The sequence below is a fragment of the Lissotriton vulgaris genome, chromosome 11, assembly GCF_964263255.1.
Source record: "Lissotriton vulgaris chromosome 11, aLisVul1.2, whole genome shotgun sequence".
Classification (NCBI taxonomy): Eukaryota; Metazoa; Chordata; class Amphibia; order Caudata; family Salamandridae; genus Lissotriton; species Lissotriton vulgaris.
In genome coordinates this window covers 106,147,951-106,163,994 of record NC_141699.1, presented here as the reverse complement: position 1 = coordinate 106,163,994, position 16,044 = coordinate 106,147,951, and the positions used below count along the sequence as shown (strand labels likewise).

The window sequence follows — 16,044 nt, the reverse complement described above, 5'->3', positions numbered from 1 at the left end:
CGAATGGTATTTGAATAAAAAATGAAAACACTTGTCAGCTCTTCAATTGTCCTTTTTCAATGCCTACGAGAGATCTTATTGCAATGCGGTCGTCCAGGTAGCACCTAGCGTCGTTGACACAGCTGGTAGCCATATTGGTTTCAAAGTCTTGCGCCATAACTCAGTCAGCCTGGTACATCTCGGACCCTCCCCCTCTGCCCGACCACGGACTCTAGCCACGCCCTTTACATATGGCAGGTCAGATCTGGCCTCTCAGTATAGCCCCGCCCTTTTCCCTCGAACACCCGCGAGGCTCCGCCTACTGATGCGAGCCGGGGTTGCTATGGAGACGCGGCCGGCTGCACAGCTCCGTGCCTGGAGACTGCTGTCAGCGAGGCTGCTCGGTAGCACCGGGGCCGGAGGACGGGTGCCTCTTTAGGCTCGGTAAGTACAGGCGCCGGGGAACTTATGCTTCGGTACTAGGTGAAGGGATTAGGGAGAACCCGAAGGCATCGTCCCATGGGGCCCTATATGATAGCTGGTAGATAGTGTGGGTATCCTTGAGACGTAGATTGTAGGGTGCTGTCCAATGGTATAATTTTAATGCTGAGGGATATAGGTTGCAGTGGATATAGTGTGAACGAGATATTAGGGTGCAAAGTACAGAGTGCATGGCTGTAGTCCCACAGATAGAATGCTGGTATACATGGCGCAGTACTTTAGGGTTTCTTGTTATGGGGGTGGGGGCTACAGGGGGTGAGAGTTTATTATGCAGAGCTACAGGGTGAAGTAGGAATGTGTTGGGGGGGAACTACGTGTCTGGTTTATATGTAGGAGAGGCGTAGCCAACATGACTGCATGGTGCAGAGGTTATGGTGCTAGACTACAGGATGCAATTGTTTAGGGTGTTGGGTTTATAACATTTTGGTTAAAAGAAAGAGCCTGTAGGATACAGGTCCGTAGTGCAGAAGCATTCTGTAGGATGCTGGGTCCGTAAGGGTGCAGAAAGTAGGGGTGCACGGGTGTGAGATACAGAGGGCAGGCAGTGTGGGGATTTTTGGTTCAGGGTGAATAGGTATTGGGCTCATCAGTAGTGGGAAGAGGCAGAGCCTGATTTTGACTTTTAGAGGCCTTATGCGCTTAAAAGATTTTGGTGCCCCCCCCCCCATATATATCTAATTCAAAATATAAACAATAATAAACCCTAAAATGAAATGTTCTTTTTTCGAAATGAAGCAATACTTACAGTAAGATGGAAAGTAATGTTACTTTTTGTATGCTCCACTTTATAGGCTCAGCTGCTCCGTTTGCAGTTTTGCACCATATGGTGCTTGGTAAATCCGGCAATGAAAAATGTCTGTGGTGCCTTCCCCTTCCCTTGATGCCCTAAGCACGTGCTTATTTTTCTTAATGGTTAATCCTGTCCTGGGATGAGGTATGGGGAATAGAACTGCGTTGTATGTGGGGGGTGGGAGGGCATTGCCTTGGAATGTGAGGAGTGATCGTTTTCTTTCTGTTGCACCTGTTACTCGATGCTGTTGAGACTTTTGGACTGTTTGCATTCATAATTAGTAAGATGACGCGATGTGCTCTACTGATAAAGTTAGACTACTTTGGAGCCTACACTATCTATACCATCAGCTAATATATAATTTATAATGAGCGTTGCATCCGACGTATAAAACGGGGCTGTTTAAAACCATGCTAGGACCAACAAATATTTAGGCTGGCGTGCCCTCCACCAAGCGTACTGTTGTATAGAGCATCGCCCCACTATTAGCATCTATACAGTTCCCCACTTGGTTATATATGTTCATGCCCTCGGGCTTGGCTTTTGCAGTAATGCAGACGATGCCTGACTCATGAAACAGAGTACATCAGATGGATGGAGTTATCTCTCACTTCATGGGAATGAACGGATTCTACTAGAGGTCGGCCTTTTTTTTAATAACATAAGTATTTGTAAAGCGCATGTTCACCCGTAGGTATCCTGGCGCTGAATAACAGATGCTTTTTGGTACTGATTTTATCGACCCCAGATGGATGAAAGGCTGCGTGGATCGATGGGGATTCGAACCTGTGCCCATGCGGTTGCACACAGGCCCATGCAATGGACACATTAGTTCACCGAGCCACCAGACCCGGCTAATCCGTTGTCATGTTTAGACAGGAAGTGACGCTGTAGTTCACAGGTCATGGCTGTGTCTACAATGACAGTGCAGGTTGATTCCGTTCTCTACATAGGCACCTTCATTCTCAAATGTCACGAAACTGTGAGCACAGCCTTCCCCAAATTAGATATTTCGATGGTAATCTAAGGTTTATCTCAGGGAAGCTGTATATAGTAAGGCAATTCATGTGGGCCTGCTGAGCAGCTGGTAAAAACGCAAGTCCTATGAAATAACGCCGCAGTTGGTATCATTGCATCCAGTGAGGTTTGTAAACACCCATCCAGGAAGAATATTGCTTTCTAATCTGAGGGTTCTCTCAATTCATACTAGTATGCCAGTTCACTAGTCCTGGTGTGGTGCAGCACCTACTTATATTAATTCTGATATATACCTACACACCTGCTATAGATTTTAGTTCTAAACCGGACTTGGATAGAAAACAGGCCCGAACACAAACATAGAAGTGGCCTCCATTATAGAATTATTTAAACAAAAAAAAAATGGCCCGTGTTTGCAAATGTGGGCAGGTTTGAATACGTATGTTTTCTTCAAGATATGGAAGATTGCATGGATTTGAGTTTACTGCAGGCACAGTTTGTTTTAATATTAGGGAAATCACTAGTGCAGCTTGGCCAGTAGACCCTAAAATAGGCCCATAGACAGCCAATAAAATGGCCCACACACTGACCTGTCAGAACACCCGGTCGGACATTGCCTGATTGCTCTATCGGCCAGTCTGGCCCTGCTTCACACCAATAACACACTTCAAATGCGAATCTGTCAGAAGTGGTTCATGTGCTTCTCGTTTACAGTTTGGCACTTTATTGCATCAAGGTCTGCCTGCTGGTTACACATGCTCAGGGAACCTGGCCTTTTAAAAGTAGCATTCTTTCTCCAATTATACTTCCAAATTGCACATTGAGTGATTCCTACGAGGCTTCTATATCATCTTCCTTTGTGCTCTTGGTATAGTCCAAGGTAGATTGAAATTCTGAGGGAATCCGAAGATTTGGGTGATTGGGCACATTAGGCAGAATGCAAAAATAAAGAATAATGCAGACGAATTGGGTGTCGGGTGATAGGATGTGGACTATAGGGTGTATGGTATAGAGAATGGCTACTCATTTTCCATGGGGCCAAAAAGTTCACTCTGTGATGTGACTGAGGTCCGAGGGTCACATTGATTCCTATGGGGTGGCGGGTGGGTAGGGGGAGGATCGGGGATTGGCGGTAAGGTAAGTAAGTAACGCATATACATCTAGTGGCCGAAATGAACAATGTGAAACCAGAAAACTTGCGATTAATCCCGGCTTCCCCACTTTACCAAACTCTGTGATCCTAGGCAATTGTTTTAATTTACTTTCCCTCTGTTTTCTTCATTTTCACATATAAGAGATGCTGCTGTACAAAACCTTCTCTATGTTTGATTTTATAAACTATAATGTTGTTCATGTATAATAGGAACCCAAGCCACCCAAAGAGTGCACATAACAACTGACTTGTCTCTTTAGTTCACTATTGGCATTGTTGTCAGGGTGGCGGGAAGTGTTTATGTTTCAAATCCATGTTTGCAAACACTTTCTCATTAATACTTCTTAATACACTGATATAATTGGCTGTACTAAGGTGAAGAGCTTCTGCATGTCAATTAAATACACTTTTTGAATTTTGAAGAGACTATCCTATTTTTACACTTTTGCTGTAAGATGTTTTATAATCTGCTGTACTAAGGTGAAAAGATTCTGCATGTTAATTAAATCTCTTTTTGAATTCTGAAGAGACTTGGTCATATTTTTACACTTTTGCTGTAAGATGTCTTTAAAAATGAAGTTGTTGCTACAGTGGCGTGGCAAGGGGAGGGGAGCGGTCCGCCCCGGGCGGCACGAGTTTTGGGGGCGGCGGACCCCCCCAGGACTCCCACCAGCTATTTTACAATTTTTCTGGCGCAAAAGCCGTGGCCGACAAGGGCGGCAAAGTGCCTAGCTACGCCACTGTGTTGCTATAGTTAAGCAGTGCAGGACTCCCTCATTACCTCCTTTCTTTAACACCAATGAACCTTTAAATAAATGCTTGCCTGTTTATTTAACATATTTTTATTGTTAGTACTGAATTGAGTAAACAGAAGCCCATTGCTGCTATTGACCCATATAAAGGTCAGGATATAAAGGTCAGGAGGGCCGCATGCCGCCCCCGGGCTGTACTTAGCGTATCAATGAGAGTATGGATGTGTAGGGTGCAAACGAAAGGGGCTGCAGTAAGAAAATACATGGGGGTATTGATACTGTGCTATGATCTAGGAGTTGCATAGAAAGTGCATGTGGGCAAAGGGTGGAGATCATTTTGAATCTTCCTTGGGGCACAATGGGTAGAGTGGTCCCTGGGTACTGGGCAGAGACACAGGGGTGTAGGCAGTGGTACTGGAATTCAGCAGGATGGAGTACTAAAGTGTGTGCCACCAGAGTTGACTGAATTAATCGTTAAGAAAAATGCTAATTCTGCTGAATGCCATGTGGTTAAAAGCAACCTATGTGGTTTATTCTAGAATTTAATACATTTAATTACTTGCTTTTGATATAGTGCTTCACACCACACTTATGCAGCTTCTAAGCACTGTAAAAGCAGATGTTAGTCTATTGGTGGCTCTACATTTTTGTAATGTTGATACAAGGCATCTAATGCTGGGTATAGGACTTTAAGAGATGGCAGTGTGAGTTGCAAAGTACAGAGGATGGTGGATACTGGCTGTATTGCACACTGCACAATAAGCTGTGTCTACTCTGTAGATGGCACTGGTGGATGGTACTGAGAATAACAGAGCTGTGATTATTAGATGCTCTGAGTATTGCATGTTGGCACTTGGTGGTAACTTGCAATATACAGTAATTCCTAGACCAGCCTGACCCCTGCAAGTAGCGGTCGCTCCTCCCTGGTATCTCCTCTTGGTATCGTAGCGCTTTGCTCCCCACTGCTGCCAAAAACATTTCTGACCAGCCTGACTCACATTTAATTGTTGCCTGCTCAGTTTTGTAGCGCTTAATTGCCTGCTCAGTTTTGTAGCGCTTAATTTTGCTCAAGCGCTCGCATTGCCTATAATAATATTTGTGCTTAATTGTGAATTGTGCCTGTGTACTATCATAGCGCTCCACTGCTCGCATTGCCCGCATAGCTTCCTTAGTTTAATTTGTGCCTGATTGTGCCCATAGCTGCATTTTCACATCGTGCCCCAGTCTCGTCCTGTTTGCCTTGTTGTCGCTGCCATTTGGTGGTTGTGCCTCCAGCCCGTCCCTCCACCTCGCTCCCGCCTCCCAGCTGCCCCTCCCTCCCTCCGCCCCCTCCAATATCCATTTATGACAGATGGACCTACGCGCAGCGGACGCGCCCCATGCGCGCCGAAGGCGCGCCAAAGGTAAGCCCGTCTACGCCCGTCCGTGCCTGGACCGCGCCCAGCGCCAGACCCCCTGGTCCTCGCAAAACCCACTCCTCCCTCATAACGTTTGGCGCCGCTACCCTCTTTGCCCTTAACCCCGGACGCACACCACAATGCTGCGAAGCTGCCCCAGGACACACCCATGGTCCTTTCGCCTGCCACTCCTGCAAGTTCGCCTGCACCAGGACCCACACCAAATCCACTACCTCCAAACACAGCTCCAACTCCAACCACCTGAAGTGCATCCTGCTGAACACCCGCTCGGTCCACAGACACGCCACTGAACTCTGGGACCTACTCGACACTGCATCGCCGGACGTCGCCTTCCTTACAGAAACCTGGATGAACGCTTCATCAGCGCCCGACATCACCATAGCCATCCCGGACGCTTACAAGATCATCCGAAAAGACCGCACCAACCAAACAGGAGGAGGCATCGCCATCGTCCATAAGAACACCATCCGAATCACGACCTGCTCCGACGATAACCTAGCGACCGCCGAACACCTTCATTTCCAGATCCACACCGACCCCAGGACCACACTTAGAGGCACCCTCATCTACAGACCACCAGGAACCCGCACACAATTCAACGAAGACATCACCGACTTCATCAGCCCACATGCCCTCACCTCCGAGAACTACATTCTACTGGGAGACCTCAACTTCCACCTGGAAAAGAAAAACGACAGCAACACCACCACCCTTCTGGGCAACCTGGCCAATCTCGGACTCAAACAACTTGTTGACACCTCCACCCACCTTGCCGGACACACGCTCGACCCTATATTCACCTCCAGCAAACACATCTCCTTCGATCACACCACAGCTCTCCATTGGACAGACCACAACTGCGTTCACTTCAGCTGCAAAAAGACCACGACCCACAACCCCCCACAACCTATTCCTCAAAGAACCTGGAACAAAATCACTACCGACCAACTCTTCACATCGCTAAACCAAAACCCTCCTGCCATATCATCGGACCCAAACCAAGCTGCCACCAAACTCACACAATGGATCACCCACAGCGCTGACGTATTAGCACCCTTGAAAAACCATCAGATCAAACAAGGTAGCAAAAAGGCCCCCTGGTTCAACGATGACCTTAAGAAATCCAAGAAGTTATGTCGTACCCTCGAGAAAACCTGGAGAAAAAACCCAACCTCTGACAACCTGACCACCTTCAAGGACGCCACCCGCAAACACCACCAATTGATCCGATCCACCAAGAAATCAGCATTCAAGGATCGACTCGACAACAACGCCCACAACAGCAAGGAACTATTCAACATCGTCAAAGAATTTACCAACCCCACCGCCGGCACCAACGACATCACTCCCTCCCAAGACCTCTGCAACTCTTTATCCTCTTTCTTCCACAACAAAATCGCCGACATACATAACAGCTTTGAAAACCAGTCCGATGAACAGCCCACTCCACCCACCTCCGAACCAAAACAGCACTCTCACAACCTTTTCGCCTGGAACCCAATCACCACTGAAGACACCATCCGCCTGATGAACTCCACTCACTCAGGATCGCCAACCGACCCATGTCCCCACCACATCTTCAACAAAGCAGACTCCATCATCGCACCCCATCTCCGCGATGTCATCAACTGTTCCTTCAACTCCGCTACCTTCCCGGAAAGCTGGAAACATGCCGAACTCAGCGCCCTTCTGAAGAAACCCACAGCAGACCCCTCTGAACTTAAGAACTACCGCCCCATCTCACTCCTCCCATTCCCTGCCAAAGTCATTGAGAAAGCCGTCAATAGTCAGCTCGCTGCCTTCCTTGAATCCAACAATTCCCTCGACCTTTCACAGTCCGGCTTCCGAGCCAAACACAGCACCGAAACCACCCTCATCGCAGCTACAGACGACATCCGAACGCTACTGGACAACGGAGAAACAGTTGCCCTCATCCTACTCGACCTCTCCGCCGCCTTCGACACAGTATGTCATAGCACACTCATACAAAGCCTCAACAACGTCGGAATACAAGGAAAAGCTTTGGATTGGATCATCTTGTTCCTCGCCGGAAGAACCCAGAGAGTCCACCTCCCTCCATTCAAATCAGAGGCCACCAAAGTCATCTGTGGTGTACCACAAGGATCTTCACTCAGCCCCACCCTCTTCAACGTATACATGAGTCCCCTCGCATCCATCGCGCGCCAACACAACCTCAACATCATCTCCTACACAGACGACACCCAGCTGATCCTCTCCCTCACCAAAGACCCAAACACCGCCAAAACGAATCTACACGAAGGAATGAAAGAAGTAGCCGAATGGATGAAGAACAGCCGTTTAAAACTTAACTCGGACAAAACGGAAGTCCTCATCTTAGGATCATCCCCCTCTGCCTGGGACAACTCATGGTGGCCACCGGCCCTGGGTACAGCACCCATACCTACAGATCACGCACGTAACATGGGCTTCATCCTAGACTCCTCCCTCTCGATGACCAGACAAGTCAACGCCGTCTCATCTTCATGCTTCAACATCCTACGCATGCTCAAAAAAATCTTCTGCGGGATCCCCACCAAAACAAGAAAGACAGTCACCCACGTACTGGTCACCAGCCGACTGGATTATGGAAATACCCTTTACGCCGGGACCACAGCCAAACTACAGAAAAAACTCCAACGCATCCAAAACGCCTCAGCCAGACTCATACTGGACATTCCCCGTCATGTTCACATTTCCGGTCACCTGAAGGATCTCCACTGGCTCCTTGTCAACAAGAGAATAACGTTCCGTCTCCTCACCCACGCACACAAGGCCCTCTACGACCTAGGACCCGAATGCCTCAACACACGACTGTCCTTCTACACACCCACCCGCCAACTACGATCATCCAATCAAGCCCTCGCCGCAATTCCGCGCATCCACAGATCCACCATGGGAGGAAGATCCTTCTCCTACTTAGCGGCCAAAACCTGGAATTCTCTCCCCACTCACCTCCGACTTACACAGAACCACCTCTCCTTCAGAAAGCAACTAAAAACCTGGCTATTCGATAAGTAATGCACCCACCCTCCCTCAAGCGCCTTGAGACCCTCTGGGTGAGTAGTGCGCAATACAAATTCCTGAACTTGAACTTGAACTAGGTACTGGGTCTAGTTTATGTTGTAGAACCTGGGTACTGATGATACAAAGACCACAGCACAAAGTGTAAATAAGGCACAGATTTTTTGGTCTCCATTTTTAGGTCGAGTCTGGGTAGCACATGCGTTGCTCTTCGAGGTATACTGTATTGAGGTAGGGACTTGAAGCTCCGCCCACTCTTCGTCCACATGTTTCATTGGCTTGTGTCATTGTCCACTGTAAACTGTGGATGTTCATTGGTCAAAAGGCTAAGTAGTCCCTCCTAAGTACCGCCTTGTCTCATTTTGTAATCTCCCATGGCGACACCCCCTGTAACATGTGTTGTTGCTCAGTAGGCTTTTATCACAGCAGCTGAGCACTATTTTCTCTAATAGCTTTGTCCTGCCTGCAGTTGCAGTTGCAGGCAGGACACAGTATCTCCTAACGCTTTTTTATTTTATTTTTATAGCACGGGTGCCGCACGCATAAGCAATGCAATAGGGCTTGCATTTGCGAGAGTTTAAGCTATTGGCATTGTAAATGACAATGTCTTTATGCATCTGTTTTAAAAACAACACATAAATAAAAGGCATTGTCATTTGCAATGTCAATAGCTCAAACTGTCATAAATGCGAGACCATAGGCTGAAAATGCTTGTTATACTTTGTGCCTATTATGACTGTAGCACAAATTGCACTTGCTCACTTGGGGTTATCACATAGATTTACCACTGGTTATACACTGGTGATAATTTGCCGGGGATAAAACACTGCAAAACGGTTGCAAAAAACGTTTCAAAGTTTACATATGTTTTTCTGAATAATCAAAATGAGTTCAATATCTGGGTAACACTGGGGCAAGCGATAATTGTGCCATAGTGCTTTACGGTACAATGTGCTATGAGATTCTAAGTGAGGCAAATGTGTGTGATAAAAGTGGTATTAAAACTGTGTTTGCTGGATGTTTGGTTTTGTGTACTTGCTCTACTATTTGCTAGGCAACCTGAGTCATTTATTGGATTCTGTGAGTGCTGAATGCTGAGTGTTTTTACCTTTTCTAACAGTTTTCTATTCTTATTTTAGTGCTATTCAACCAACAGGGAAATTGAGAGCTCTAGCCCTTCTCTGAGAAGAACAATGAGTTACGACATGCTTCACCTGGTGCCACCTGTCAGCAAGGACAGAGTCATATCTCATTTCCCCAAGGTAAGTGGCACTGAACTGTGCAGTGTGAGCCATTGTACCCAGGCACTCTGCCAACTGCACAACGCATGGAGGAGAGGAGAAACCCACACTGTGCTATTTAAGAAGCAAGAACCATGGGTTCATTTAGCATTGAACCTTCCAGTGGTCATTGTAACTGTCTTTATGGGTGTCCATCATGCTGCTCCTATTTATTAAAAGCCTGTAGAACCTTTTATTATGATGGCCGCATAATCAGGCTCTCACGTGCACTTTTAGACCCAGGCCGTCACATACCAGCAGTTGATGCTGTCCAAAAGGAAAAGTGACTCAGTTGGTGAGGGGTTATTCTCTTCTTTCAAAGAGTTCATGGGTTTTTATGCTGACTTCTCCTTGGTGTTTTTCTTTATCTACCATTCTGTAGATAAAACGTTCATGCATCAGGTGAATAAGTTATGAGATCAATTGCATGAGATAAGTCACCAGGAGGGAGGTAACATACACCTCAGCTCTTTCATTGATCATAGTCCTTAACAGTTATTGAACATGTTCTAAGTCATGGTCTTTAATACTTGGCAGATGGTAAACACCCTGCAATCATTTATTTAAACAGGAATTTGATCACGTTTTGACTATTTAGATCAATGGTGAGCTGTACGTTTTCTGGCTTGAATATCTTGCTAAGTGATCGAGATTTGCTTCAGCTTCATTATTTGCTCTGAGTCAATTCTTGAGCCCGTACAATTGGCACTGTTCGATGGAAGCCATCCGTTAAAGTGGGTGTGGTCGAGGGGTGCATCAGGTCAGTCTGTACTAAAGTCAGCATATTGTCTCACCTAGATAGTTTGTTCACTTATGGATCACAAGGAAGGTAAGCTGTGGGGTGTATGTTTATTGAAGTTGCACACTCTCCCAATTCTTTGCACCAGGTGCTTGTCATTCTGCAGTGTACAGAATTTTCAGGATTTGTATTGACGCCTCTGTCATTTGGGTCCTTCTGAAGATTCTTTGGGAAGAAAGCAAGTGCAGCCTCTGTCCTGATCTGGGGTTTTGTGATTGAGTAGCATTTCCAGAAGACATTGTTTGTTCCATTAGATGCATTCATTTTTGTATGCTTATGCACATATTTTGTAACATGCTGACCATTCGTAAACATTGAATTTTTAAATCAAACCGTGAGAAATAAAATATAATTGACATATTAAGTAGACAATAAAATGTGTTTGCATAAAAGTTAAGTATGTTGCAGGTATGCATGCTCTTCTTATTAATCGAACACAGTCGGTATCCTGGCGAATTAAAAGCAACATACCTTCAGTAATGTTGACTCTGATGGATAATGTTTTCCTTCAACATATTCTTTATCTTTTAAATATACCAGATGCAGGTTGAGACCAGAAGATTTTTTTACACACTGTCTTAGCACTAGGTAGTGCCATTTACTTCGTTGGTTTTGCATTGGTTCCATGCAATGTTGGCTAACTCTGTGATACTGAGCACATAATTAGTACCATCCTGCTCAAACCTGTTAGTTTGCTAAATTCACCTTCCAAGTAGGCAACATCGGAAGATGGAGAAGGGACGTGCACCGGGGATAGAGACTCTGCAGAGACAACATTGTATCAATCAGGACTAATGTTAATGAAGGTTCAGAACTATTTTTTCGTATGTACATTATTGTCTTTGCATTTCTTTCATCGTTGAAACATTGTTCAGCAAAATGTAGCTAGGATGGGCAGAGAAGTCATGGCATAGGAGAATGATCTAAGCTTGCTGTAAATCTATCCAGCCACCAGCGAGGCCTCAGTCCTGTTATATTAATCAGGGTAAGTATCACGACTTGCGCCAATCGGGCGATACTTCTAATTCTACTGCATTGGTAGAAGTATCGCTCGATTGGCGCAAGTCATGATACTTACATTTTAACTTGCATCTTTTCGCCTGCAACACCCGAATTGCTTACTCAAATCGATCAGATCAACCAGTCCACGCCCTGAAGAGAATCCCATAAGCAACCCTGGGTATCGAAACGCGTCCGCATTACACAACACGGGGACTACTGTATTTGATTAAATTTTTCCGCCCAGTGGAAATGCTTTTTGAATTGTTTCAGTACTGGGTTTGATTGTTTTGTTCCCCGTGATAGCAGCTACTTAACTCATTTATACAATGTGGATGTTAAACGATATAGGGCCATATGTATCATTCCAAATTGCGATCGCAAACACCGAAATTTGCAGAATTTCGGTGTTTGCGATCGCAATTGGGCTCAGTGGTATGTATAAAAGAAAAACTGCCTTGCAAAATTACCACCAACTTCAAGTTGCACTTTTTTGCATTTTTCAAAGTGCCATGTGGCGCACATACATGCCTTTAGGGCATGCATGTGTGTCACACATGCACATTTTTAGGGGTGCAACAGGGAGTCCTTCTGACACTCTGGCACCCTTGAAATTGTATTCTCAATTTGTGATTCTCTAATTGAGAATCACAAATTAAGAATGTCTTCCCATTCATTCCTATGGGCCTCTATGCCTTCCTTAATTGCAAATCGCAATTTGCAATTTGCAATTAAGGAACATGTAGGATTCGCAAAATGATTTGAAAAACCTACATACATAGCGTTTTGCGATTCTCAATTAGCAATTAGCAAAAAATCACAATTTGTGAATTGCAAAATCAGAGTATGATACATATGGCCCATTGTAGCTGCTTTGTTTGTGAATTAAGACTGGTAACATAATGTTTGTATAATCACTTGTTCATTTATTGTTTTGTATTTCACACTACTTCACCACGAAGTTTGTATGTTTTTGTTTGATCTGTGGCGTTAAATAAGTGTAATTTGTTCTAAACTGAAACGTTTCTAACTTCTCTGACCCATGATTCAAATGTGCAGTAAAGTACATAGAAATGAGCAGCAAATAAATGCCCCAAGCCAATATCAATTGAATTGTTGGTTCATAGTCTGTTAGATTAATGTAGCAGCAGTTGAAAGGTGATGGCTAGGACACGTCTTGCTCTTAGTTCAATATGGCCCGTCCAGCTGCCTAGGGCCAAGGTCTTTGTTGCTATTACGTACCTGTGACGACCATGCCACTAATGGAGAAGCCACGGCCGCAGTGGTGATCTCTGTGAGTGCCCAGATGGAGGACGCGTCAGCAGGGGGAACACTTCACCTGCTCTCCATAGGCAGAACAGTGATTATCTGGGCGAAGGAGATGCACCCCAAGGAGCTTCTTGGGTACCTTGGTAATTAAGGGTGAGGAACTGGGACCACCGCCCCAACTGAGAGAATATCAGATAATATCACTGTTGGAACTAGCACGTTCTGGTTGGCTGTTGCACGGCCCTCGCCAGGCAGAACCTACCACTCCCATCAGGGCTGGGTGATTACAGACACTGTATAACCTGTGCACATCATTGGATATCGTGGCAGAGAGCAGTCAGGCTTATCCCAGAGGCAGTGGGTATATTACTGGCACAGTACTCTCACACAATAAATACACTGAGTAAATCACTAGCACAGTACTCTCACACAATAATACACTGAGCCTCATAAAAGAATCTTCACACATGATGTATGTAAATAACGTTTGTATTCAACACACATAATAATCAACACAACATGAACATCATGTATTACTGGGTATAATTCACACTTGGAAATATTACTAGCAGTACTAAGCCGAACAGTGTTGAAATGACATTAGTAGTATGCACAATGCGGAAAGATCCTAGCACCCTTATGCGGTGCAACAGTTGACACACCTAGGCCCACCCTGTAAATTCTTAAAATTCAATACCACACAGTTATAGGGTGCACCCAGGTCTCCAAGATATCAGAATTATGTACATACAACGAATTATAATACTTTGTAGCAGCACCGCGGGCCGAGGCCACACTGGTAAAACCAATGTCAAACGTATTGTTCTTCTGGCAATAAATATTCTCAACAGCCTTTTTGTCTCCTGGTTATCCTATTGTGGGTGATTATGAGTGAGAGAGCGAAAGGGTGTGTCCTATTACTGCGATCCCTGAGAGGGTTGAGAGGGTTGTGTTCTGGGGTGCCAATTCACTTGTTTCTCTGGTAAGGTTAGAAGGGCAAGTGAGGCACTATAGCTAGTCGGACTCATAGGTACTGAGTTGGGAGGGTGACTAGTCCCTACATGCTGATGTTCTATGGTTATAAACATAGGTCTGTGCTAAGAGCAGAATCCCTGCAACAGTAACTCCTGGAAATGAGGCACAACGCCTGGTGCACATAGTTACGAGACGCACCAGGCAATTCTGGTCACACACAAAGGTGCAGGTTTAGGAATGCCACACAAGGTAGAATGAGGACCTACTTTGGATACGCCACCACATCCAAGGGCGCAATCTGTGAATCAGACTTTGCACACAATGAGTATACCATGTTGCATGAGAGAGATGGGCGTGTTGCATGAGAGAGATGGGGCACGATTGACGAAACGGGCCAACCTGGATCCTGCAACCGGTGAATCCTCTCACCACCAATAAGACGCTTATGCGTGTTGAGGTCCGCAGGATGCAGGGGTCCCACTCCGTAGATGTTGGCAGTACTTTTGGGGCTTTGCAAAAGGCAATCTGGTCTCCAGGCACAGATCTTAGTTCCAAACTCACGCCGCGCTACCAGTTGGGATCCAGCAGACAATGTGGGCACTTAAGAGGGCACCGCTCTCCAGGTGTCACATGTAGTGGATGTGGGTCCATCGCGGGCGGTCTTTGATGTTCCTGATACCCCCCACAAGAGAAGAGGAGTCAAGCCAACAAGCCCTTGGAGAGCGTTCTTCAGGGCGCCACACAGCAGCAAGTAGTCAGCACAAGCCAGCCACTATTCAGGAAGGGCACGAGGTCCCTTTCAATGGCAGTAATCCTCCATGTGCACAACAGATTCCTATGGCAGTGTGCACCACGCAGTTCCGGGTTCTCACGTCTCACGTCCCCACAGGTGTATCGCTCCAAAGCTGAAGTATGAAACTAGTAGTTACACTGTAGCACTGAAGTGCAGGGTGGTTCAGAAGGTTTCCATTTGCACCACAGATGTCTCCCCTAAATTTCAGTCCTGTGAGCCATGAGCCATGATGCCGTGGAATGCAGATCCGAATCTATAGTGGGCCATGATCTGGCTCCCAGAGGCTAAGTTTCAAAACTCCTCCCCACGATCTATCCAGTTTCAAAGAACAGAGGTCGGTTGTTCAAGTTGCATGCCCATCATTTATAGCTGCCGCTGGACTCAAGCTAAAACGATTCAGAAAAGGGGGTGGTGATGAACAGAGTGTCTGAATTAAGCAGACCACTCTTACCCAGTCCAAAGATCAGGGCTTGATCCATCACCGTTATTTATCTCACTGCACCATCCCAGCTCAGAACCTGGCTATATGCAAATCAGTCTGTACCTGACCCAGTGCATCATGGGAACAGGGCAGACTAAACTACCAAGCCAATTCTTCACCAGAAAGGAGACAAGCTACCGGGGACCGGTTTCTGGCATTTCAGCCGTCTTCGGCCCGGCTTGCTTGAATCCTGATGATGCAGTGAGAAAGGAACTCATGTCTGAGTATACCCTGCCACACCTATAGTGGCCAAAAACGATTCAGAAAAGGGGGTGGTGCTGAACAGAGTGTCTGAATTAAGCAGACCACTCTTACCCAGTCCAAAGATCAGGGCTTGATCCATCACCGTTATTTATCTCACTGCACCATCCCAGCTCAGAACCTGGCTATATGCAAATCAGTCTGTCCCTGGCTCAGTGCATCATGGGAACAGGGCAGACTAAACTACCAAGCCAATTCTTCACCAGAAAGGAGACAAGCTACCGGGGACCGGTTTCTGGCATTTCAGCCGTCTTCGGCCCGGCTTGCTTGAATCCTGATGATGCAGTGAGAAAGGGACTCATGTCTGAGTATACCCTGCCACACCTATAGTGGCCAAAAACGATTCAGAAAAGGGGCTGGTGATGAACAGAGTGTCTGAATTAAGCAGACCACTCTTACCCAGTCCAAAGATCAGGGCTTGATCCATCACCGTTATTTATCTCACTGCACCATCCCAGCTCAGAACCTGGCTATATGCAAATCAGTCTGTCCCTGGCCCAGTGCATCATGGGAACAGGGCAGACTAAACTACCAAGCCAATTCTTCACCAGAAAGGAGACAAGCTACCGGGGAC

General features: G+C 46.1%; 1 protein-coding gene across 2 annotated transcripts in view; it reads left to right on the top strand.

Moving 5' to 3' along the window:
- Positions 1–286: 286 nt before the first annotated feature.
- The window catches only part of RAB36 (RAB36, member RAS oncogene family), a 133,816-nt gene continuing 118,058 nt past the window's right edge, over positions 287–16,044 (top strand). The window contains exons 1-2 of one of the 2 annotated variants that reach the window (XM_086942802.1): positions 287–423; positions 9,753–9,875. In XM_086942802.1, coding sequence (XP_086798928.1) covers positions 9,807–9,875 — 69 coding nt within the window. In that variant the 5' untranslated portion in view covers positions 287–423; positions 9,753–9,806. The remainder of the gene's footprint in view (positions 424–9,752; positions 9,876–16,044) is intronic. The other variant, XR_015300875.1, reaches the window with a different exon arrangement.